Below are 27,525 nucleotides of genomic sequence, written 5' to 3' on the forward strand. Positions count from 1 at the left end.
TCGTGTAGCGTGTCAAGCGGGAAGTACGATCGTGAAGACAGTGACCCAGAAAGGTAAATTATGAAGCAATTGAACGATGAAAAAGGATAGAAGAAACAGCTTTTAAAAGTATGTTTTTCAGTGTAAAGACTGTGCAAAGTAGAAATTTTGTTGGAGTATTCGCTATTTTTAACGTGTTATTATCAGATTATTGGCTCAGTTTCAGTTCCCTCGTCCTGATCCTGTAGTCCCACCTACTGCTTAACATGTATCGTTTATCCAGAAACCAATGAGATGACTCGGAATCAGACTGTCCAACATTGAAGAAATTGAGTGCAATAGCAAATGGTTAACTCAGACCTGTGAATGAATCATATTAACTTAATGCACGCGTACTCGTGATTAGATGAACAGATAACAAAGTATAAATTAAAAAATTCACATAATCATTGAATAAACGGACTAGGTCTAGAAATAGTAACTTCGAAACTTGGAATGAAACAATTCTATAAGTGTTGCTATGCAACTTTACTTGCCCGTTACTTACCCGTTGAACTGCTTATGCGAGCTGACCTGGGAGGGTTGTGACAATGATTTCAGGGGTCTGGCGATGTGGCCCACTGTTGTGCTCTTTGAAACATGTGTGGAGGTAGTTGCATAGTTTGAATTTCGCACTTGATTTGCGCCATTTTTTATTCATGAATTTCAGGGAATTTTTATTCGTAAGAGTGGTCTACTGTACGAGCTGAAATTTTCGCGTACAGATATTTTCGCGAATTGCTACTAGGAGAACATTTTCATGTGTTGTTAATTTCACGGTTGCGAGGTCTAACTGTGCTTATCTGTTCGCACGTTGTTATTTTCGTGGTTCAAAGATGATTCGCGAAATTCACGAAAATAAGACCACCGCGAAAATTTCAGCTCGTACAGTATTCATGAAAACGGTTGAATCAAGGGTAACTTGCTTTAGATAGACCACTACTCCTCGGTCCTTAACTATACACAGCCCAGCACGGCATCTGGTCAGGCTACACAGTCCTATTATTATTAGGGTTAGGGTTGTTGTTGATGTTGTTGTTGTTCTTCTTCTTCTTCTTCTACTTGTTCTTCTTCTTTTTCTTCCTCTTCTTTTTCTTCTTCCTTTTCTTCTTCTTCCTTCCTCTTCTTCTTCTTCTTCTTCTTCTTCTTCCTTCTTCTTCTTCCTTCTTCTTCTTCCTCCTCTTCTTGGTTAGGGTTTGTTGTGGCATATAATAAGCGCTTGAATGACGATACCATGAAGTACGAAAGTGCAAATATTATCGCCGCCAAGTACCCCTTTCTCTGAACAAAATTCCATTTCTCTGTTCCTCCTTACCATACCAGGTTTGTCCCCAGTCATGGCTGGCACGGTAAAGGCAATTGACAGGCGGTCAGTCCATCAGATCTGTTCTGGCCAGGTTGTTCTCAATCTGGCCACGGCCATCAAGGAACTGGTAGAAAATAGTTTGGATGCAGGAGCAACTAATATTGGTGAGTCCACTGAAGATAAAACAAGCAGTCGTGGTCCAAATCCACCCTATCAGTCACTCTGACAGTATTACTTAGTGCAGATTTTTATAAGTGATGGAAATGCATTGTTTAAATGTTCAACATTTTACCATAATGATATTTGTTGGTAACTGACTAATAGATTTAGGTTTGTCATGCTGATTTGTGACATCACAGACTCAATGACACAGACATGTCTACATAAACAGATGGTAGTAGAGTTTTGATTTCTGCACATAGACAAATGAGACTAATTACCTCCGCCAAGGGAGGAGGTTATGTTTTTGTTACCGTTGGTTTGTTTGTTTGTTTGTTTGTTTGTTAGTTAGTTAGTTAGTTTGTCCGTGTGCAAAATAACTCAAAAAGTAGTTAGTTAGTTAGTTTGTCCGTGTGCAAAATAACTCAAAAAGTAGTTAGTTAGTTAGTTTGTCCGTGTGCAAAATAACTCAAAAAGTAGTTAACGGATTTGGATGAAACTTGCAGGAAAGGTTTAGAATGATACAAGTAACAAGTGATTAAATTTTGGTAGTGATCCGAGAATTTGGGGGGAATTTATGAAGGATTTTTGATATTTTGGCAGGTAGGGTCAATGAACTTGGGAGTTCAGGCTGCGCGTATTTGAGGTTTGCATGCCCGCACTAAAGTGCGTGCTCTAGTTTCTGCTAGGGCGAGACGCGCCGTGCAACTGAGTGTTTATGACGTAAGAAAGGCTTCTATATTGGGAAATCGGGCGACTTTCAGCACACAATGCTATAAGTACGTATGGGTGAAAATCACTGATATCTCTATGGAAGAACAAGATCAGTGGTGGAAATGAGCTGCATGCTTGGTGGAGGTCTGCGCTCTCAGAGTGCTTCTCTAGTTATTTATAAGTTAGATGCTATCACTACTCAGTAATTATGATACACAGAAAAAGTTGTCGTGCACTTTTGTTTTGCCAATTTAAATGTTCTATCATTTAAGCACAAGTATGCACACTGGAGTACAGGGAATAATAATGATAAGAATTAAATCACTTTCACTTGCCATGCCAGCTGAGAGATGCAGTATTTTGTTTATCATATGTCATTATGATATGTTCTGATAAATGAAGCATTCTTTTATTTATTATTGTTAAATTCACTTCTCTACACTGTTCACTTGCCAGAAATCAAGCTGAAGGAGTATGGCAGCGAATCTCTTGAAGTGTCTGACAACGGATCTGGAGTAGAGGAGAGTAACTTCCAGGGGCTCAGTAAGAAATAATGATATTGTTACGGTCAAGTTCACACAAATGAATGCAAGGCAGTCTAAGTGAATTGAAAGAGATAAATCTTCCACAGTTTTATTAGGAGTTTGCTTTACAGTCAGTTTTCAGCCATAATAATCATTCTTGCTTATAGCATAACAGTGAAATTAACCATAACAATTCAATGTTACATGGGATCGTTTCAACGAAAGGTGACTCAAATGTACGGATAATGTAAAACCTGGCCAGGGTTTTACCCTAAGAGAACCGATGTCGGGGCCCAACTCGTCTGTGACGTGGCAGGGAGGTGATGCTAGATGCTATCACATGGAGAACGTGTCGAGAAACGGGGTTTTCGACGAATCAGCAGACGATGCTATCCCAGGTCGGCTTGCAGCTCTGGACTATGCTGGACAGAAGGGCATTGGCCGCTGGGTGCTGGTCGCCATTCGCACTGTCTGGACGCCCTAGGTTGACGTCGGCGTGGCTCCCACTGGTTGCCATGTAGCACTCGCGGGTGGGCATTGGCTTCTGACCACCTGGTGGTTTGCCTGGCCAAGTCACTTGAATTATTTTTGTCATCGTCGTTGAGGGAAACAGGCTAGCAGGATGGCATCTCCCAGATTACTCTGCTGTTAAGCACTTTAGTTCAGATTAATTACAGAATAATTATCTTAAGGAAAGCACTTTCTCCCAAGACCGTGGACGGGAACATTGAGAAGGCTATAACGGTCCTCTCTACCGGAGTCTGATTGTCGACTGATGCTGCCAATATAGTTTAACATGGGCTAACTTTCTGTCCTACACTGGTACACGTGGTAATTTCCATCAGCTTCAGTGACCTTAATATTTACATGACATTAAAACTCAACCTGTATTACATGTATGAATCTGTGGTGCGAAACGAATACCGCGAACAGCTCAACATTAATATTATGTAACCTGCAATACAAAAACTACTACAGTGTTTACAAACATTCGTAATCATACACGTGTGTCAGCTGATTACTCACATGATCAGAAGACATGATCACTGCCTGTAACAATACTACTAATTAAAGTGATTATGAGCAATTTCATAACAATATTTATTGTAGCTAGAAAAGCACTTGGAGAGTGCAGACCTCCACCAAGTCAGCAACTCATTTCCACCCATATACACATGCAATTTTCCATATATAGAAGCACTGTACTGGATTCAAACTTAAATTAGTAAATCACCTGTGCAGTTTTCTTTTTTTCTCTGTGTTAAATGGACATACTTTTAACCAGAGCCTACGATAAATGGATATGCCATATTTCCACATCTGTGAGGAATCATAAACATTTCAGAGGCAGCAGGTGAAGGTGTGATAATTAGTCAATCCAGTTTTTGTACCAGTTGATGATTGCCTACTCCGACAGCAGTTTCACACATGAATATGATTAATCATAGATTGTAATCAGGCAGATGAAACCTCAATGAAAAGAAAGCCTGTAGCAAAGTTAATCACCCAGACATGCATGGAATGGCATGTGATGTGTGACATATTCTTGAGTCATCGTCACTTTCCCAGGCTACCCTGGATTAAAAAAAAAAAAAACAAAAACAAAAAGCAAAAGAATGACTAGATAAATACTATGTGCAAGTAATCAGAATCAAGGACTATGATTCTTGTTTATTTTCATGCTTGTGTCTTTGGTTGTTATGGTGTTGGTATGAATTTTGTAGGTTATGGATTCACCTGTTTGTTTATGTTTGCAGCTCTCAAGCATCATACGTCCAAGCTGAGCGACTTCTCAGACCTGAGCACGGTGGACACATTTGGGTTCCGGGGAGAAGCTCTTAGCTCATTGTGTGCCCTCAGGTATGATCTTTCATTTTGGTCAGTCCACATAACATACGTTCACCACCAAGTCCTAAAGATTGTATGAAACACAACATTCAGTAGAATTTTAGGGCTATTATTTTCTTTTTTAATCATTAGCAGGCCATTCAGTTGAAAAACAAATTTTCAATGAACATTTATATTTGATCTTCATCGATATCAGCCTGGCATATACATACATTTGCCTAGAAATTGTCATTTTGGCAAAAATTCTAATAGGCCGCTTGTTTTAAGCAATTTTGGGACAAAGCTTTCTCTCATTAAAGTGCTCTAAAATCACCAATTGTACCCTCACCTTCTGCTACAGTGATCTCATAATTGTGACATGTCACCAGTCTGCCGCTGTTGGGGCCAAGTTGACCTATGACCACGATGGACGGATCCTCCAGCAAGCTCCCTGCCCAAGACAGGTATTATGATGGCTAAGTCACTTGTGCCTGTATTATTGTATACGCCGAATATTTCGCGAGGTTTTTATTTTCGTGAATTTCGCGAGTCAGGTGCTATTCACGAAATTAAAGACACATGAAAAATATTGACTCTGATTCCGATGTGAATGTGACGTACGTGTGTACACTTCTCCGTTCAGTACAGGATTCCACGATTGCGAATTTAACCACTCGCGAAATCATTGGGAATTCCCTATTCGCGAAAATGTAGACTCGCAAAATATATGGCGTATACAGTATTTAGTTTGTTTGAGAAGACCTGTTCTGTAGAGACAATTGTAAGCATAGAGAAAGTATTTTTTTATGCCTCCGCCACGAAGTGGTGCCGGAGGCATTATGTTTTCGGGTTGTCCGTCCTTCCGTCCGTCCGTCCTTCCGCCGTCCGTAATGAATTTTGTGGACAGGGTAACTATCAAAACCTTTTGAGGTATCCTAATGAAACTTGGCATGTATGTGTATTAGGGGGTGAAGTTGTGCCTATCAACTTTTGGGTGCACATGCTCAAGGTCAAAGGTCAAAAGGTCAAGGTCAAATACATAAAATTTCACTATTTCCATCATATCTTAGTGTATACATGTATTACCCGATTAAGATTCTCTGGTGAAAGTTTGGGTCATGAGGTCAAAGGTCAAAGGTCAAAAGGTCAAGTAAAAACATTAAAACTTCACCTTTTTTCTTTGTACCTTGGAAATTGTTCAAGGTATCTTCATGGAACATAGTATATTTACATGTACTGACTGGCAGTGATTATCTAGAGAATGTAGGGTTCATGGGGTCAAAGGTCAGGGGTCAAAGGTCAAGGGCAACACTTCAAAATTTTACTATTTCCCTCTTGTTTATGCAATGCCAGCAGGATTATTTTTTTTTTTTACACTTGGTGTATGCATGTATAACCTAATAGAGATTCTCTGGAAAGTTTTTTTTTTCTTTTGTTTTTGCCTCAAAGGTCAAAAGGTCAAAGATCAAGGGAAAGTGCTGAACTAAGTTTTTCCTCCATATCTCGGAAGTGGCTCAGGTTATCTTGAAACGTACTACATATTTATGCATGTTCTGCCTGACAGTGATTATCTAATGAATTTTAGGGTCAAAGGCCAGATGAAAATGGTAACAATTTACTATTCAATACAGAAATTCCACTTTTTCTCCATACCTTGAAAATTACTCAATGCATAAACGTTTGAATGGGTCAAAGTCAAGTTACAGTCCTTAAATCCCAAATACATGCTCTCCTATTCATCCAATTAAACCTAGGTCAAGGAAGGTGAACATTCAACACATTTGTGACAAACTTGTCATTTTAATATTTTGCCAATTTTGTGAAAATGTAATCACACATTGTCCACATGTACTATCTAGACCTATTAGGAGAATCATGCATTATGGCGGAGGCATACCAGTCGCCATAGCGACATTTCTAGTTTCACTCTTGCAGTGAATGCTTGAGTTTATCTCATGCCGTGTTACAAAATCACATAATAGTCTGCATAATGTTTGTAATTTCCAATCCACCTTTATCCATTGGTTGGTTTATCATTCAGGAATGCAGTAATCCAGAACAAAACTAACAATGATATCACGTCAAGTTAATCAAGAGTAACTTAGTAACTAATGATAATAGCTTACTAACTAGTTAGAATGCAGGCTTTTTCTAGGAAATATGAATGTTGTGAGTTCTCAACTAATGATTGTGTAAAGCTAGAATTTTCGGTGAATTTGTGTTGTACACTGACCTAGTCATAACTAATTTCAGTATGAGTCCTAGCTTGTGGTGTCCAATTCATTTTGTATTTTGCAGCAAGGTACCACTGTCATGCTCCAGAATCTGTTCTCAACTCTACCCGTCAGACACAAAGAATTCCTCAGGAACTTGAAGAAGGTACAAATAAGTGTGAACGCATTTTCTTAATGATGACAAATAAAGATATGAAAAAATAATGTCTTTCATCTGAGTAAGGGTGGTTCAAACCTTTCTCTTGTATTTCAAGTAGGTACTGAAAAGGGGTCTTTTTGTCGTGGATAATCACATGAAACGCGTGATCATTAATGTTGTTTCTTTGTTGTTGTTTTTTTAATTATCTTTCTCCAGTCCTAATGTGATTGATAGAATTTCCTCAGTACACTGTTCAGTAAAAGTTGCAAAATCAATTTCTTCAGTCTGTTAGCAGCATTTCTGAATTCTTTCAACTAATTGTTCATGTCACAAATCATAGGAAGATACATTTTTGGCACATTGGAAGTCCCTTAGATGTATGTTTTTATCGTTACTTTATGACAAAATCATATACAGTGATTGAAGACTGCCAGCACAGAACACTTTGTCCAAGCCATCTGTACGGCAATGATATTGTTTGTATTTTAAAGGTACCGTTTACCTTTAGGAGCAGTAATGAAAAAATGTTTCAGTTATCACATTTGATGCATATGTGTAGGTCAGTTGTATCACAAAACGTCCTACCGTATAAATACTTTGTGATAAAGCCTATAAATATACGGAGATATTACTCTATTTCTGACTAAACCATAACTGTAGATAGTTTAGTCTAGAAACAATTTTATTGTAACTATTGTTCACATTTTGTATATTTTACAATATTTAACACTGATTGTACTGAGTAACTTTTTTGCACTGGTTCTTTCTCTCCCTAACTCACATTTCAGAATTGTTTTTGAAGTACTAAAGCTGGGCTTTTGTTTTATCTGCAAATGGTTAGCAATGCCTTTAATGTTTTGTATCAGGAATTCACCAAGATGGTCCAAGTCCTTCAAGCATACTGCATCATTGCATCAGGAGTGAAGCTGACGTGCACCAACCAGACTGGAAACGGGTGACAATAATTTACATTTTGATAATAATTAATAATGATAATGGAGTCTTATAGAGCACTCTGACTACCCATAAATTGCGACCAATTACTGCTCTCCCTTCTAATGTCTTATGTAGTACTCCACCAAGAAGGTTATGTTTATGCTGTCACCAGCCTGTTTGCTCGCTCTCTCATCACTATGCTGCAGGGCAGTTTCTGAATTTAACTTCTGTAAAATACGATATTTTCGAGACATACAATTTTTGCAATTTGGAGTCGTCGACCTTTTTGGCAGCATGAAATTTTTGCAAGTTGCCTCTAACATTCAATGTGTATAGTGTGGACAAGAACTTTCATGTGTGTTTTGATTTCGCGAATCTTAGCTCTCGCGAAATCATCGAAATCAAAATGCACAAGAACATTCCTCGCTTGACAGTATGCATTTCCTCAAATGATGCTCAGGATATTTTGGCAAGAAACAAAAACCAAAAGCAAAATACAGAGTAACCTTGTGACAACTGTAATATAACAAATGTGCCATTGTCTCTGATTCTTGCCATCAGGAAGAAATCTCTGGTGGTATCCACTAATGGGACAGCAACTATGAAGGACAGTATCACCAATGTGTTTGGCTCTAAGCAGGTGAGTATCATTCCCTTCCATCTTGCCTCTTTGCTTCTTTTCTTTGTTTGGAAATCCTTCCATCATTGTGTGAGTGTTCCTGTGTGTACAATCTACAATTCCTGTATTTTTTTTTTTTGTTTCTTATTTGAATATATTTATTTCAGATTTAGAGTCCAAAGTGGGGCATTAATTGTACATTTTCATCTCTTCTTCTTGTAAAATGCATGGTCAGATTTTCACCAGACTTGGCAGGTGTTAATGCGAGAATGTTAGAATACGCATTTGTGCAAATTTATATAATCATTTCATTGCCATCTCTTTGAAATTGCAGTACCCTTTTGATACCCCTTTAATTCTCAGTACCTCAGTACAAATTTCTATTATCCTTTCATTCCCAGCCCTTTAAAATTGCAGTACCCTTTAAATATCCTTTTCATTCTCAGAGTCTACACAACCTTTCATTTTGCAGAACAGTTTCTATAACCCTTTCATTGCCAGCTCTTTCAAATTGCAGTACTCTTTTGATAACCCTTTCATTCTGAGAGTCTATACACCATTTCATTTTACAGACCACTATAACCCTTTCATTGCCAGCTCTTTCAAATTGCCGTACCCTTTTGATAACCCTTTCATTCTCAGAGTCTATACACCTTTCATTTTGCAGAACAGTTTCTATAACCCTTTCATTGCCAGCATTTCAAATAACAATACCCTTTTGATAACCCTTCAATTCTCAGTACCTCTTTACACCCTTTCATTTTGCAGAACAGTTTTTATAACCTTTTCATTCTCAGCCCTTTCAATTTGCAGTACTCTTTTGATAACCCTTTCATTCTCAGAGTCTATACACCCTTTCATTTTACAGACCACTATAACTCTTTCATTCCCAGCCCTTTCAAATTGCAGTACTCTTTTGATAAACCTTTTATTCTCAGAGTCTATACACCCTTTCATTTGTGGAGCAGTTTCTATAACCCTTTCATTGCCAGCCCTTTCAAAGTCCAGTACTCTTTTGATAGCCCTTTCCTTCTCAGAATCTATACACCCTTTCATTTTGCAGGACATTTTCTATAATCCTCCTGTTGCCATTCGTGTCCTTGGCAAAGCATTCGTGTGCACCTTGCAGCACCTTGATCTTGTTTTTGATGCGTGACTGTTCTAAGCCCTGGTAGAATAAAAGAATTATTTCATGCTTTCTGAACTTATCAGATGCAGAGTCTCCTTGAGTTCAACCAGTGTGAGCCTACGGCCGAGATGTGTGAGGAGTTTGGCATTAAACCCGAGAAACTTGGCAAAATCCCTTTCAGGTACATTGTGTCAGAGTTACTCCCATTTTTTGCTACTCATTGCCGTGTTTATCAGTAGTTCCCCCTAAAGCCTCATGTATCTTTCCTTATGGAAGCATATCTTAGATGATTGCAGTCACCCCTCCTCTTGAGTACATAATCCCATCATTTAAAAGCAGTGTTGTCCTTGTTTTAACCCAGTGAGGAGGAGTCCCGAGTACTGTATAGGCAAAATGTTTCGCGAGGTTTTTATTTTCGCACATTTTGCAAGTGAGGTGCTATTCACGAAATTAAAGGCACATAAAAATAATGACTCTGATCCCGATATGAATGTGACGTACACATATACATTTGCTCCGTTCAGTACAGTACTCCACAATCGCGAATTTAACCACTCATGAAATTGTCGGGAAGTTCCAATTCGCGAAAATTTAGACTCCCTAAATATATGACGTATCCTGTATACTCGGGCAGGTGTCTATGGGAAATGCAGTCCGTCCTCAATGGGTTAAGTGTGTGTATCTGTGTAATGTGTTCTCAGTCAATGCTCTTTGTTGAATGCTCTTTGTAAAGTTCCCTTTCCCATCTGAGTTATTGTGTCAAACGTGTTCCCAAAACTTGGTCTTTGTTTTTTACAGTGGTTGCATCCCAGGGGGTGTTTGACATAGATGCACTTACATCTAAGTTTGACTTCAATCACACTCAAGCTATGGATGGCCATCACTACCCCTTGTGAAATTGGAGTACCCCCTGAAGTACAATTGGTACTACTGTATACGCCATATATTTCGCGAGTCTAAATTTTCGCGAATCGGGACTTTCTGACAAAAGGTATTTTACGCGTACGTCACATTCATATCGGCATTAGAGTCAATATTTTCGCGTGTTTTTAATTTCGCGAATAGCAGCTGACTCTCGAAATTCGCGAAAATAAAAACCTCGCGAAATATTTGGCGTATACAGTAATTGCCAGGCACAAGGGGCATGAATGGCAAGGTATAAACCAATTCCAACTAAAGTTGAAATCAGTCTTTGTGAAACACCCCTTGAACTCATGAAATACTACCTCACCTCAGTATGACAGGCTTCATCTCAAAGTCTGACCACGGACAGGGGAGGAGTGCCGCAGACAGACAGTATTACTTCATCAACAGGCGACCCTGCGACTTCCCGAAGGTAACGCCTATCAAGAACTTGTTTCTGATGCTGAAATTTGCAATAGTGAGAGAAGATATGTGTCATTATATTGTGTATCCATTAATTGCATCAACAGTAAAGGGGCTATGAAATCAAATATGTTATGCCTCTTCATTTACGTATGATTAATTTTACAAGGATCATCATTCTATATTACAAAGTGGATGATTATTGCTTAGAAGGCCTAGCAAGAAAAAGCATTTGACAAATTGAATAAAGTTATATTGTATGATTATTTTGTTTGGAAAATGATAGTATTTATAAATGATGTATTTTTCACCAATTTTCTGTCTTTCAGCTTCAATCAGAAACAGTTGAAAGTGCTAGACAGAAATCTTAACACCTGTTTGATTTGAATTGTAATGCTTGTATTATATAACAACTTGCTTTTATTTTTCTTTTATAGTTCTAAATTGTGATGGTGTTTCTGCTTTCTCATCTATTTGAGATCAGTGAAAATGTGCTGTGTGTGAATCTGTCAAAGACATTGCATGACCTTTTCCTCAATTTCATGATGTAGACACCTTAAGAGAACATTCCATCAGATGAAATTATCAGATACCACGGTAATCTTACATGAATGGCAAGGTTAATTTTCCAGCTGCATCAAATTACAACATCTCAAAAGTTAAGATAAATGTTTACCTGCTCTTGACATAAGCGTGACATCAGCAACTTTCAGACAGTGAATGCTGGGAAAAGATATGTTCTGCATCCACACTTCAGGTTTCCTTGTGCATATGATGCATCACGCGTTACCCCGGGTAACCGCGTTGTGTAGCGCCACCTCACGTCCACTCGAGGACAGCCAGAGAAAAATGCATGCACTGAGTGTACGTGTACATAGTCATTCCCATGCCACTGCATGTTTATGCATGCATGGCACGCTGTGATACCACTAGCGTGTACTTTATAGTGCAGTGCAGTGCAGTGGCTAGCGCGCGCTAGCTCCAGCACCAAAATAATTTCCTCTTTTTGGCACCCAGGGTACAACCTTTTTAAAAAAATAAATAATTCAACAAAATGGCTGATTTTTGTTTGGTACCCCGGGATACCATTTATGTCATCATATAATGACCTCTCTCCCTTGAAACAGGTGAGCAAGCAGATCAATGAAGTGTACCACATGTACAACAGGCATCAGTATCCCTTTGTTGTGCTGGACATCTCCCTGGCCAAAGGTTTGCCATATTCCCTGTTCATCCTTTAGTAGCAATTTTGTAGAAATGACTCCCTCCAAAACAAACAAACAAACAAACAAACAAACAAACAAACAAACAAACAAACAAACAAACAAACAAACAAACAAACAAACAAACAAACAAACAAACAAACAAACAAAGAGGTCAAGAATGGAGTAAATATGAGCTAGGTGTCATGTATGGTAATTGGATGGAAATGACAGTCCTTGTTCACTTTCAAGATGCACTGTTGCTGCAATGTGCATTGCAACAATTGTATAAATGATATATTTCGCAGTGTTTTTATTTTACATCTTGACTGATATCAGTGCAATTTCCATCTCGGTAAAAAATTACCTAAGGTAATACAAAAATGTCAGAAGTTGCGTACATTTCAATAAAGTTATACCTCTTTAGAGTCTTTTGCATGAGTATTCTCAAAGTTTTTATTCGTGCATACCTGTGTCTGGAGCAGAGCTTTAGTACTGTTATTTTTTCCTCTAGCTTTTGTACCATCAGCTTTCATATTATGCATTGATATAATAATTGCATTAATTTTAAATCAAAATAAATTTCTGCTATTTGAATCTAAATAATTCTTGGTTACCAAAATTTCACCTGGGCAATAAAGTTGGCAACCATTATTAACAAGTATTATTCTTCCCTCTAATGGCGTCTGCTTATAGATGTCATTTGCCGTCCAAGTTATGTATGTCAAAGTGTCAGATCAATTGCATCTGAGAGAGGCAACTAAAACTGGAGAAAAAAAAAAGCCAAATCAAAAAATTTCTGTCTGCTATATTCCTTTTCAGGAAAAGGAGAATGAATGTAGTGCATTGTAATTATATATCAGTCATATGCCCTGTGATTTTCTCTTCATTATTGCAGATGCAGTGGATGTTAACGTGACTCCAGACAAGAGAAAAATCTTGGTGCAAGAGGAGAAGACACTCCTTGCCGTCCTGAAGGTGTGTTGAAATTTTGTTTTTCACTCTTCTCTTTTTGTTGTGCAATGAACAATTCAGTGCGGACTTTCGATATCTTGTTCCAGGAGCAGAATTTGTTATGCCTCATTTATGTAGTGATTCATGATAGCCTCAAGAATTTGTTGAATAGGGCCCTGTTTTATCAAAAGATAAAATCGATTTTAAAGGACAAGTTCACCTTCATTAACATAAGGATTGAGAGAATGCAGCAATATTAGTAGAACACATCAGTGAAAGTTTGAGGAAAATTGGACAATCGATGCAAAAGTTATGAATTTTTAAAACTTTTGGGTTGGAACCGCTGGATGAGGAGACTACTAAGGCTCGTGATGTCATATGAGTACAACAGTATAAAGAAAATGTAAAGAAAATTCAACATATTTTCACTTTTTTCGCATAATAAAAGAACACTTGACTTGCCTCTTTCTAAAGGCAATGGGAATAATATTACCCATAACATATGTCAGTAACGAGTCAAGGGAATGTGTACTTTTTTCAAAAGATGAAATTTTGTGAAATTCTTTTTATATTTTCCTTATATTGTTGTACGTATGTGACATCATATACTGCAGTAGTCTTCTCATCCAGCGGTGACTGCACAAAAACTTCAAAAATTCATAAGTTTTGAACGGATTGTCCGATTTTCCTCAAACTTTCAATGATGTGTTCTACTAATATTGCTACATTCTCTCAATCCTTTTGTTAATGAAGGTGAGCTTGTCCTTTAAACTTCTTGACACACAGGCTGCCATAGACTTATCATAGAAATCAACTTTATAATCAATTCTAACTCTTCATAAACAGGGCTCAGCTGTTACAACCTATCACTGCAAACTGTGAAACTTTCGTCCACAAATTGCCTGTGAAAAGTATTAAGATGTTTGATAGTTTTCACAGATTTCATGACATAAGAAATATGACATGAAAGACAAATGCGCTAACAGCCACTCACTGAACTTTCAGCAAGCCAGTTAGGGCACTGATCCAAAGGAATTTTATTCAACCTGTAAAAACAGAATACAGAGATTGAAAAAGAGAATTCCCTTTGCCATGTTCAATATCCAATCCTAAGTTATGATGTCACTTCACAATGAGAAGCACCAGTTTTCACCTTCCACTGTCCATTGCTACCTCCAGGAAAGCTGTTAAAGAAGAATAAGTACATTCAGGAATTAGAATGGATTCATCTCTTCGAGAGCATCTCCAGTACAGTTTTATCACTACACAGTTGTAAGTCACTGCAGTTATAGTGTTGTGCTGTCATTATTTACTAGGCATCACTTCAGACGATGTTTGAGCCTCGGTCATCTTCGTACGAGGTCAACCAGAAGCCCATGGCATCGGTCACTCCGTCCAGCCTCTCCCTGTCCAGTATGTTTGGCCGGGGCAGCCAATCTGGCAGTGGCCCCAGCCAGCAAGGCCAGAGTCCACTGGGTCAACAGCTGACTGGACATAATGGCAAGGCAGCATTCAAACTAAATCTAAGTTCTTTGAAAAGGTAACTCTTGCTTTTGTGGTATCATATCTAAGATATGTATAAAGCAATTATTGAGCTGACTATGCCTATGACAAGTATCTCCTAGTATACCCTCCCCCCTCCCCCCTTGAAAATGTATATGTTCACCAAATTTCCCATGAAGATTTGTGCTTCACTTTAGATATTAAGCTTGCATTAAAATTTAGCAGTGACAATTGCTAGCAGCCTATGACTTTGCCTTCATTTCTTACATTCTCTTTACCTGATTGTTTGCATACCACCCAGCCAGTGTGAAAATGGTCATAAAAATGTCAAAACCCACGTTTGTGTGTTTTGATTAGCAGTGAAATGTTGTGACATGTGTCTGTTGTAGGTCATCTTCTGCAGCGACAGTCATTCAATATCTGTTTGATTCCCTTCATGATGTTAATAAAAATAAGGACTTTAGTTGTTCAGAAAAAAGCATGATTCTATATTGACAGTAATGATTATTTTGATGTATTTGAGTGTACGATTGTGACACAGTGTTCTGATTATTTGTTCTATTCCATCAGGTCTTTTGCTCATGCGAATCATCGTGATGAAGAGCAGTCAGACAGAAAATCCAAACGTAAGTGAAAGAAAATCCCTGAACAGCTTCTCCAGTGAAGAGAATGTTGAAATAAAAGTTGATTTTCATCAGTAACTTTGTAATGTTTGTAATGTTGTCTCTTGGATTCAAATTCTTTCTGTGAGCTGTGAATAAATGCAGTTATATAAAGTAGAGAAATATCAATGCAAGTCTACTTGGTCATTTTTTCTATAACCCCCCCCCCCAAAAAAAAAAGTGTCTTTTTTAGAATGGTGTGTTGATAATGCGACATTTTTGACAAATATATTCACCTTTGCAGAGCCAAAATTAGACACCTTCTTCAGCACATCTGGCACCCTTTCCTCCAAATCTCCTGAAGTTTCTCATGGGGAAGAAATATCTCAGAGTATAGACACTAGTGATATTCCAGAGAGCAGAACTTCCCAGTACTTACAGAAAGATGGTGAAGTTGAAGCAGCATCAAGCCAAAGTCATGACCACCAGCAACTGAACTGCAGAATCGTGTTTGAGAGCCATCAGGGCACTCCCGAATCTGAGTCTGATGGGACAAGTCCTGGGCCCAGCAAGGAATCGGAAGTGTTGTCGATCAGTGATCCCTCCGAGAGTAGGACACCCACAGATTTTCACCCAGACGACAGTATTATTGACCGGAGCAATACAGACAAATGTGAGGAGAGTGCACGTGAGAATGTTGCAAGCGGGTTGGATTCGTTGGAACGTGAAGGCAAGCATGTGTCGGGGACGGAGCAAACTGCCGAGGACAGCGAAAGCGGATTCTGCGAGTCGGTGTCGTCGGGGACGACGGGCGTCAGTGGCAGCAGCGGCGGAACGGGATCCTCCGGTTCCAGCCGGCAAGCCTTGAACAATGGCAGCCAGGAGTTGAGTGAGGGAATGGCAGAAGAAGGATGGTGTGAAGGAGAAGATGGAGGGATGGAGAAGGAGACAAAGGGAGTGGTCTTCCACAGATCAGTGAGCAAGTTTTTCTTCCTAGTTTCCTTGTTCAATGAAATGAATTCTACGTCAAGTTTTTTTTTTTTTTTTTTTTTTTAACTGTGTGAAGAATTGCCCTACATCGACATGAAATGGCACCAATTATTCAATGTTTTGGTAATAGCCATAAAAAAAACCTCATCGTAAAATTCATTAATTGAATAGATATGCAGTACCTGCTGCTATAAGGGATCAGAAACAGTACTGGCTGTTGGGCGGAAGCTTGGTAGCCTTGTAATTGTTGCGACATCTGTCTAGTAATCAGGAGACCATTGGTTCAAGTCCAACCTGAATAGTTTCCTACTATTTGGTTTGATACTTTTCAGACTTTTGGAGATATAGAGAACTGTGATACAGCAAGACCTTGCATTCAGCATAGTAGGTTTTGTTATCCTGTCATCAGTTGTTTTCGAATTTATTTGTTTCTTAAACAACTCCAATAAAACCAAAGTGTGACGGTATCAAGATGACCTGCGTGATCAGCGTGTTTGAACTTCATCCAATGCGAGATTATCACATTCCTTCACTCTGTCAAGCAAGAATGGTAATTAACTTATGTTTGGGAATACCAGTATTCTTCTCAACATCCTGTCACAAGATGTTTTTCCCACCCCTCATGCTGCTGACAGGGTATGAGGGTGGGGGGGGGGGGGATTGAATTAGTGAAATAAAAGGCTTCAAATTAGGTGACAGTCTTGTATTTCTTCCAAGCAAAAAGACAGCTCTTGAGTAGAATATCCTTTAAACAAATGTTTTCAAGTTTAGGTGGTGGTTTCATCTCAATGATTGTATTGAGTAAAATTGCACTTGCAGTAGATGTTACATGGATTTAGACTAGCTGCTGAAATGTAGAAGTGCAAGTATGAAAAAATATATGTTGTGGAATCCTGTTTTTTCATTCAAGGATGAGGGCGCTCCATCATTATCGTCAGTTGAGAGGAAAGAGGTCTCCCTTCCCATGTCCATTGCTGCCTTGAGGAAAATCATTGAGAAGGAAGGTAACTTCACAAATCAAAGCAGTTTGCTTAGTATACCTCACCCTCCTGTGATGTTAGAGAATCCCTAAGGATTTGGTAACAAAAATCTGTTAACATGGCCAAAAAAAATAAATGGTTTTACAGCGTACTTTTTTCTTTTTAATATACTATGCTAACTTTCAAGTAATCTTTTCTAGAGGTAGATGAGTAGACTGAAGCTAGAAAACAGAGTAACTACAGATAAGGTAAGGTAGAGTGTACATCTATGGGAATAAGAAATGAGGGACTGTTACAATTATATTTTTGTACTTGTAATGATATTTTGGGTATTTTACCATCAAGACTGTGTTCCCTCAAGTGATTTGCTTACTGGTACATGAATCTTACTTGCAGTATGCATATTATATGATTTCTCCATTGTCATGAATGATGAAAAGTGACAGTGACAGTATACAGTAATTCTGTGATAATTCCTCAGAACTATGCATTGAAGAAAAGACTAGTACACAATCTAGCAAAGAGGAAGAGCCAGTTGCTGTAAAGCTCTTAGAAGTGCCACATTACTTCATTGAAAGTGTCAACTGTGTAGCTTATTTTGTAGCATTAGATTATATTAACTGTGATGGATATGTGTTGTTTCTTGTCACGTGTAAGACTGAAAATATTTTGTCCTCTTTCCAAGAATCTGGAGAATTGAGCCAGGCCAAGTTTGGCCGAGCCTTTCGGGCCAAGATCGCTCCATCGGACAATACGTCTGCAGAGGAAGAATTGAGACGAGAGATCAGGTCAGACATTTTTTTGGAGGTGGAGAGGGAAATAAAGAAACAGTTATTGATTTGCTTAGGGCAATATTTTCAAACTAAACACCAAATACCAGCAAACATCTTGCTGTCTTATTCATCAAATGTAGTAATGATACAATACTTTGCAAAGGGGAAAAAAAAATTGAAAAAAATTAATTGTTAAGTATTTCTTTTGATATCATGTTGCAAAGGGCAATATCATGATAAAAATGTTAATTGTTTCTGCATCGCTGTCGGCCCTGCATACTCAGTATGTGTCTTACAGGGGAAAAAAATGCTTATACTTGCGATGCTTTTTTACAGGATATATCACTGTTTTATATTGTAAATATTGATAAATTCCTATTGCAATACGCAAGGGTTGCATACTCTGCTACCGCCACTACATCCATGCAAGTTTTAACACAAAATTACATGAATCAGTGAATCTATACGAAATCTGGGACAGGCATCTATTCATCCACCTGTGTTTGTATGTCCACACCTATTTTCCTAAGGTTTTAGTGGTGCAGATTAAGTTTTAGATATCAGTATGAAACATTTGTGCAGACCACCAAGTGATGTGCATAATTTTTATTTGAAGTACTTCACATAATGAATAAAACCACTAGCATGTTTGATATGTAGTGAAATGTCACAACTGCTTTTTCATTCATTTGCCTTCTTACTTTTACCAAACTTAATTACAAGTCACTGTCCAAGATTTGTGGCTTTTTAAGTCCTGCTTTTCACATGATGATGATCCTTTGCTTGCTGAACATTTTTGTTTTATCTCTTTTCAATATGTCTGTCTGTAGCAAAGACATGTTTGCCAAAATGGAGATTCTGGGTCAGTTCAATCTTGGTTTTATCATCGCCAAACTGGGACAGGATCTCTTCATCATCGATCAGGTAAAGATTATTGCTGTTCATTCACTCATTCAGTCATGCAATCATTTATTTATTTATTCATTCATTCACTCACACATTCATTTATTCATTCGCTCACCCATTCAATCAATCATTTGGGCATTCATTCATTCATTGTCATTCCATTTATCAATCCAATTCTCATCCATCCATTTATATCTTTTTCAATCCACTGAACCATTCTTTTCTTTCTAAACTAAATTTTATACTGAAGTGTGTCTTGATGTGGATGTGAATTAATAGGGGCAACAGAGTCTGTGAAAAATGCCAAGATGTTTGTCTGATTACTTCCCCCCTTGAATCTAGTCTGCCAATTTAGCCTGGAATGCAGAATGAAGTTAGGCACAACTTGGTTTGTTATGAGCCAGTTCCTGTCTTTGGTCACCGGCCAGTTTTGCTGAAATTGATGACATTGCCAGTTGCTTTTCCCTGGTATCAAGGGTAGCATGCAATCCTTGCAACTGATTGAAGCCCTGTTTCGTATTAAAAGTAGTTTGAACCCATCATATATGACCATTTGTCCAGGTAATAGTCTTTGGAAGTACCAGAAATAAAGTTGATTAAGCAGAATGAGCTCACAATGTGAAATTTTGTAATATGTATTTCAGGATGAAAGGATGGTGGTAATTTTGTTAACCAGATAATGTAATGAATATATCATTAAAGATTAAGTCTCCAAGTGATGTGCTTCAATCGAGTGATTATTTCATTTTTTTTTTTCTTTTTGATTTGCCTGCCCTCCTTCCAACTAGCATGCCACTGATGAGAAGTTCAACTTTGAGACGTTGCAGAAACACACTGTGCTGCAGGGACAAAAACTCATCCAGTGAGTACACAGACAGAGAGACAGACAAAAACGGTTGATACTGCTTCTTCTTTTTTTAATGCCTCCGCAACGAAGTGGCTGGAGGCATTATGTTTTTGGGTCGTCCGTCCGTACGTCCGTACGTCCGTCCCGTTTTGTTTTTGTCGATATCTCAAGAACCGTGTGGTGGTTTTACATCAAACTTGGTATGAGGGTATATCCTTGGGGGATAATACTTTGTGTGGATTTTAGGGTCACAGGTTATTTTGTGAAAAAAAAAAATTGAAATTTCATGTTTTTCTCCATATCTCACAAATGGTTCAAGGTATCTTCATGGAACTTAGTATATGCTTGTACCAATGGACAGTGATTATCTAGGGAAGTTGGGGTCATGGGTCAAAGGTCAGGGGGTCAAAGGTCAAGGTCAACTCCTCAAAATATCACTACTTTCCTTATATTTATGCAATGCCTGAAGGTTTGTTTTCTTTTTTTTTAACTCGATGTATGCATGTATTACCCAATATATATTCTGTGGGAAGTTTCTTGCCAAAAGGTCAAAGGTCAAAAGTCAAGTGCTGAATTGCATGTTTTCCTCCATATCTCAAAAGTAACTCAAGGTATCATCATGAAACTTACATATATATGGATGTTCAACCTAACAGTGATTCTCTTTGGAACTGTGAGGTCAAAGGTCAAAGGCCAGGTTTAGATAATGCTATTTTCCCATTTGATACTGAAATTATACTTTTTCTCAATACCTTGAAAATTACTCAATGCATAAACTTATAAAAGGGTCAAAAGTCAAGTAAAAATCATCAGTTCCCCAAATACCTGCACTCTGACATTTTAATCATTCATCCAATTGAACCTAGTTCTAGGAAAGTGAACATTCAGCACATTTGTGGCAAACCTGTCATTTTAATATTTTGCCAATTGTGTGAAACTGTCATCACACATTGTCAAGACATTGTACTATAGACCTATTAGGAGAACCATGCATTATGGCGGAGGCATATCAGTCGCCGTAGCGATATATCTAGTTTTTACCTAATATGTTTACCCATAATATGTTCCAAAAGATGTATATGACATGCTCAAGTCTATTCACTTTCTGGTCAACATCACATATTACTTTCAAGTTTGAAGGGAACAACAGTAGAATCGCTTTTATTCAAAGGTATTGTGAGAAAAGTATCTATACACTATAGTCATTCTCTAATACAAGTGCTAAAATTTGAGGGTCTAATACTTAACTATCTCACACACTTAAAAGTTAATTGTACCACCAGATCTAACTATACCTGAAAGAACTTTGTTACAAAGCCCCATCCCGCCAGATGGTGGGCAGTTTTTTAATTGAATTCTTACTGTGGTGCTTTACATACGTACAACGAGCCTTGTCTGTGCAGCGTACTCGGTTCAGTCGTTCAGTGCAGGGTGCAATTATGCATATATCTGTGTGTGTGGGCGGTTCAGTGAGATCTCTAGTGGTGTACAGCTTCCTTTCTTCATTGCTCTCTATTGTCATGATTCGTAGACCCTTGCAGCTGGAGCTGACTGCTGTGAATGAATCCATCCTGATGGACAACCTAGACATTTTCAAGAAGAATGGATTCGATTTCATCATTGACGAAGATGGTGAGATTGATATGTGCTTGATTTGCATTTCACATGGGTTATGGAGTTCAACTTATTTAGGGTTTTGTTTTTGTTTTTCCTGTAGCTCTTGTAAGTTTGTGACCCGTCTCTTTGCAACTTCAACCCTTTTGCATAATACCATCAAAGATTCTTGCTGTTCTAATGGTTGACTGCTCAATGCGTGACATTCACTAAAAAGTACCGTGGCACTCATGACTGTTCACTATTTGGATTTGACACTAAATCTTTGTGACCGTTGCATCAGTTGGAAGGCAAAGGTTCAATTTTTAGTACAATGCAATCAATTTCCATTGCTCCTCTCTTTGAGGATTTAGTGCTTCTAGTTTCTGCATAATGCAAATAGGTGTTTTTGTATTACTAGCTATATATTATTCCCACAATACCATGCCCTATATTGACATAAATAAGCATTGAATTAGTGCTATTGTAGTCGCCATGACAAAGGAAATCATGGGCATACATACCCGGGCAGGATATGAACCTACAACCTCCTGATCTCTGGACACGTGTCTTATCCACTAGACCCCTGAGCCTCCGCCCGACAGCCAGTGCTAGTTCCAATCCTTGCAGTTTGCAGCGGGTACTACATAATTATTCAAATTCATGAAGTTCTTTTGTCGAGTTGTTATCTGCCCGAGTATGTATGCCCATGATTTCCTTTGTCATGGCTAACGCTGAAACACTGATCAATTTGATGCTAATTATTAACGTCGATGTAAGGCACTTTGTATTAGTTGCAGCGCAATATTTGTGCTGTAAAATTTTTCCTATGTTTCCGCTTTGCCAGGGACCCCCACCCAGAGAATCAAACTGGTCTCCCAGCCAACCAGCAGAAACTGGACGTTTGGTAAAGATGACATCGATGAGCTCATCTTCATGCTCAGTGATGCTCCCGTGAGTCATCTTTGGTCTCTCCTGTCATCTCCTCTGGTCTCTTACCACCTTTCTCCCTTGTTCCCAACCTTTAACTACTGTAAAATGAGAAACATCGGCACGCATGTTAATTTCATGAATTTTGCGAGAGCCAAGATTCGTTATATGAAAATGCATGTGAAAGTTCTTATCTACACTATATGCATTGAATACAAGTGGCAATTAAATTCACAAAAATTTCATGCAGCGAATATATCATGTTTTACAGTACCCTCTCCTGATTTCTTTCTTGTGCTTGTAGAGACTTTTTTGAATTCAGGGTTTTTGTTGTTGTTGTTGTCATTCAGCTATCTTTCCTAAAGATGAAAATAGAGAGATAACAGCACTCTCATTGTTGTATAATTCACATATCCCTACAGTTTGTGACAAAGCAGTTGCAGAAGTAATAACCTTTGTGGTGTCCTGTAAGATCAACTGTATACAAATAATAGACCCATTTGCTTCGGGTGCTGTTTTTTATGTCAGTGTCTATTTCAGCCATAATTAGGAGGTTGTGGCATGCCTTGATAGTTGATTTATGCACAGACATAGCAATGCACCTAACTCATTGTATAACCCATTGGATTATTATTTTTTTCTTATTTTGGAAGCTCCCCCCCCCCCCCTCAACCAGTGATGGCCGACATAAGTTTCAACGTTTTAAAGTCGAATAAGTCTATAGACATGGCACAGACTGTAACTGTAGCACAGAAACATCAATGAAATGTTGGTTCCTCTGTGGTGGTCACTTCACGACATGTTTTTGTTTCTGACCCCCGGCTGGACAGGGCGTGTCCTGCAGACCAACCAGGGTGAGGCAGATGTTTGCCTCCAGGGCATGTCGCAAGTCCATCATGATCGGCACGGCGCTCAACCAGGCAGAGATGAAGAAGGTAACGTGTTGCCTGGTGGCACGGTCTCGTGGTTTTGTCACTATGCTTGATAAGTGGGTCATGGATTCAAGCCCTCCTAGATGTAACTTTTTATATCACCTGGGGGTATTATTTATAGGCACAGTTTCTGTTTGAATGATTGTATTCCACTTTTTGAAGTCGACCAGTTTTGAGGGTTAAGGAAATGGACGACCATAGGCTCCAATATACGCAATCCAACTCTACCCACATGTACTGTTCCTTGGTCAAGATATTGACATTGACAAGATATTCACATTGCTCCAAATTGTGCAGCTTTATCTGGGTACCAAGCAGATTACTCGTTAGCTGATAGTGGCCTGGTATTCTGTTGTGCCATAATCACATATTTTCCTTCTTGCTACCATTAAACTTGGACAAACTTGGCCCAATAGAGGATGGTTTGCTTGATTAGAATCAAGAGCTTTAGAATGTTGTTTTATTCATTTTTGCTCAACTCTGTCCAGATTTGAGACGTAGGGGTATCTCATGAGATATTTCAACTCTTTATGGAAAATAGATTACTGTAAAAGTGGATATTTTTGTGCGACTAATTTTTCGCGCTTGGCCAGGTGAGAAGAGTTTCACGTGTTTTTAATTCCTTGGAATCAAGACACCAAGTTATAGGCCTACAGGAACATACGGCAAGGAAAAATATTCGCATGCTTTTATTTTCGCGCTAGTTTCTGGTTGCGCAAAATGCGCGAAAATTTTAACACCGCGAAAATTTCCACTTTTACAGTATTATAAGTGGATTGGGACAGCATTCAATGCAGCACAACTGGACTATACTACTGAAGGGTAATGCACACAAATGACATGACACTAAATATTCTCTCAGTTTTGACCTTCAAAAAATAAATAAATAAGGGTTTAATGGAATACACATACAATTGAGAAATACAACTCTCTCAGATCCTGTGTCGACTTTCCTTAATATAAGACTTATTTGCAGGACTGCCTACATTCAGATATCAGAATCGAGGAAATTCCTTAGGGCCACTGGGGAAATGTTTGTGTGTTATGTGCACAATAAACAAAAGTTCATTGTATCCCTGAAATCTTGGAGGCTCTTTATATTCTCATGTCAGTACATGCAAAGATATCTACTGTATATACCATGTATATTAAGTGAGTCTAATAATATTTTGCTAATTGAGACTTCCCGACAATTTTGCGAGTGGTTCAATTTGCTATTGTGGAGTATAGAAATGTACAGAGAAATGTGTGTGTGCATGTTGCATTCACGTTGGGATTAGAGTTGATATTTTCATGTGTTGTCAAATTTGCAAATAGCATCGAACTTGCTGTGTAATAACCTTGCAGAATATATGGTGTATACAGTAATTTGTCAGTGAGTCTCATTTATGTAGTTATCATATGCAGTTTTATGGTGTTGCTATATTATTGAGTTATTTCATGAGTAAACCCCCATCTTTTTTGTTCTCTTTGCAGCTGGTTTGTCACATGGGGGAGTTGGAGCAACCTTGGGTGAGTATTGCCAACACGTTTGTCCCAAATGCATGATTTGTGTTCCAACTCATGGTATCAATACTAAATTGTAAGCTTTGCTTTCAGCATTTCAGGGTCATATTTCACAAAAGAGATTTGTTACCAATGTCTATAATGTGTCTTGGGTTTTTTTTTTTTTTAAGTGAAAAAAAAAGATTGTGTTAAAAAGAAATATAATTTTCCATGGTTGTATGCAATGCTGGTCTGAAAGTGCGTATGAAATATTCCAATGTTTTGTAATAAGAAACTTATTCATTTGAATGATACACACACGCACAAAGAGAGTATTACATTATGAACTTCTGTAAATTACAACATTGCTTTTAATGTCTGCCTGCATAATGTTGTATGAGAGAATGTTTTCGGTGAGCAGCTGAACCATACAAAGCAATTCATGTATTTCTTCAATGTCTATCTGGTGTGGCATCGAGACATTCGTCACTCACTTATCCATACCATTTGATTTTATTTTGTACACCGGTGATTTGTCTCGATGTATTAGTAAATTGCATGTGTCGTATAGACATCTAACAATGTCAGGTGAATGTCCCATACTCCTTTATCAGTCTGACCTGTAGTGGCAAGATTATGCAGATTCCCTGCTGCTCCCTGATGGATAGAAACAAACAAATCAAATTCTCTTTCCCGCTCCCATGGTTCTTCTATACAGAACTGTCCCCATGGACGACCAACAATGCGCCACCTCTTCAACCTCAACATGATGCCCGACTGAGGGCATCGTTTACTGATCAGAAATCAAAAGTGGGCGGAGAGAAGTGAATCAGCTGGACTGATGGTGGCTTAGAAAAAAACCCATCTACCAGAAGAGAGCTGGAGATACATGTACATGTATTTGGAGATATTGATCACCCACTGGTTATCACTTACTGAAGAGCATCGTGCAGTCACTTTGGGGAGGCAAAGCTGCCCACATTTTGCCACCAAATGATCTTCATGTGTCAACTATTTCCCGAAACTGATAAAGTTGCATTTTAAAATTTTGCATGGTGCTCTTTTTACACCTAATGAAAGACACAGACATTTTTCTTTTTTTCTTCATACGACAGACACAAATGTATTCATAAGCTGTCCTTGTTTCATAGCAGTGGAATAGCAGGCATGCACTGAATTTGAATCATGTTAAGAACATGGTTAAGTGTCTAAAATCTAAACCTTTCAAATCATTTTGTGAGATTTGTACTAATACAATGTAAAAACGAGCCTGTGCTGCAAATTTATCCATGTGATAGCTGAGTGACAGAAGAAAAATGATGTACATGTAGATGCTTGAAATTCATTGCACCTTGAAGAACCATCATCATGTTGTATTTTGAACTAGCAGTGCCAAAGTATTCATCGGTCATTTTAGTACAGAGTAGCAGTTCTTTTCATGTTATTAGTAATCATGAAGTTGAGAAAGAACAAAACATATGAGATGGTATTGGTATACCCTGGGTTACCAACTAAAAATATGCCAGTTTGTCAAATTATTCATTTATTCCTGTACAAATGTACTTATTTTTTGGTGCTGTATAGAAAATGGCTGGAAGTAATTTTTAGTACTTTATGCAATAAGATTTTGTGTCAGTGATCTTATCACAATAGGTGTACTCTAACTGTAAGCTAATGTACTGTATCAAGTTTTGATGGAGTAACAAATTTTTGATGACCCATGATGAATAAGGACAACACATAAAGCACTTGGAGGTCTCAAGCAACACATCATACATGAATGCTTCAACAATCTGAGTAATGACATGCTCAATACAATGTACAATTGTATCACCTTTTCCATAATCTTCATTTTATTTACAATTGGATTTCTATAAAAATATTGCATAATACAGATTAAACTACACAGTCATAATCAGTAATTGTGAATCAACAAATATTTGGACAACTTTATTTTCAAAAAGATCTCTTGTCTTATCACTGGGCACCATTGAGAGAATAACAAATGTGTGTACAGATGAATTGCTTGTATACTAAGTTTCACCCTCTTTGTACATGTACTTGTAGATGTAAACATCTACATTGCCACTTGAGTATGGGTACAGAGTCAGGAAAAAAGTAAATGACCAAAAAATATTTGTAATGACTCGACAGGAGCATCTTCTTCATGAGGGTGACAATGCAGTGTCACCATGAATTTAATGTGGTATATAATATTGCATTAAGTGTCATTTACATGTAAATACTGTGAGTCAATGTTTATTCAAATGATGAGGTTGACTGGAGAATAAAGGGAACACTATACACTGATAGTGTATGCACAAAAAGAAGTAATACAGTACATTAAAGTTGGCACATACTGCATGATGTCATCAGGTTCTAAAGAAAAAGAATTTGCAAAGTTTAAATCTGAAAATACATTATGTAAATGTGAAGTGTAGAAATATAAAAGAATACAAACAATTTAACATGATCCCAAACTAGAAGCTTTTAATACATTGTATATTGTACTGTCACAGTACCATTTCTCTTACAGTTCTCACTGCATACATGCGACAACTTGGATAACAGTTCTTGAACCATATTTTTTAACTTTTGCTGAAATTCTGCTGTCATGTGTACTCTAAATATACCACACTTCAAAATACCCAAGGTAGTAAGAATTTGATAATGTCATGGGAGTTGCAAAATTAATAAAGTGAATTACTGGTATTCAAATCTCATTCACCTTGTCTGATAAAGTGACTTATTCATAATTCATTACTTTATTTTATCATGGTGCAAATGAGTACAAACATGAACCACAGTTCAAATGTTCATTGAAAACTTTGGCAAACTGGGGTTGCTGCATGTAACCTGTGAAGAAACTGTGCTCATTTGAAGATATGAAATACACT

The 27,525-nt window shown here is 38.0% G+C and overlaps 1 protein-coding gene across 1 annotated transcript; it reads left to right on the forward strand.

Annotated features, from left to right (window-relative positions):
- Positions 1-27,344, forward strand: LOC140232171 (mismatch repair endonuclease PMS2-like). Its single transcript, XM_072312312.1, has 24 exons — positions 1-53; positions 1,342-1,488; positions 2,654-2,740; positions 4,479-4,581; positions 4,910-5,012; positions 6,847-6,927; positions 7,788-7,876; positions 8,419-8,497; positions 9,689-9,786; positions 10,842-10,941; positions 12,059-12,143; positions 13,032-13,111; positions 14,404-14,627; positions 15,161-15,216; positions 15,497-16,167; positions 17,093-17,186; positions 17,848-17,950; positions 18,766-18,859; positions 19,630-19,703; positions 21,220-21,320; positions 22,129-22,235; positions 23,042-23,146; positions 24,620-24,655; positions 25,347-27,344. The coding sequence occupies exons 2-24, from the start codon at positions 1,356-1,358 to the stop codon at positions 25,407-25,409; spliced, it is 2,766 nt and encodes a 921-aa protein (XP_072168413.1). The 5' UTR covers positions 1-53; positions 1,342-1,355; the 3' UTR covers positions 25,410-27,344.
- Positions 27,345-27,525: the final 181 nt, after the last annotated feature.

This window comes from Diadema setosum, chromosome 8 (assembly GCF_964275005.1).
Source record: "Diadema setosum chromosome 8, eeDiaSeto1, whole genome shotgun sequence".
Taxonomy (NCBI): domain Eukaryota; kingdom Metazoa; phylum Echinodermata; class Echinoidea; order Diadematoida; family Diadematidae; genus Diadema; species Diadema setosum.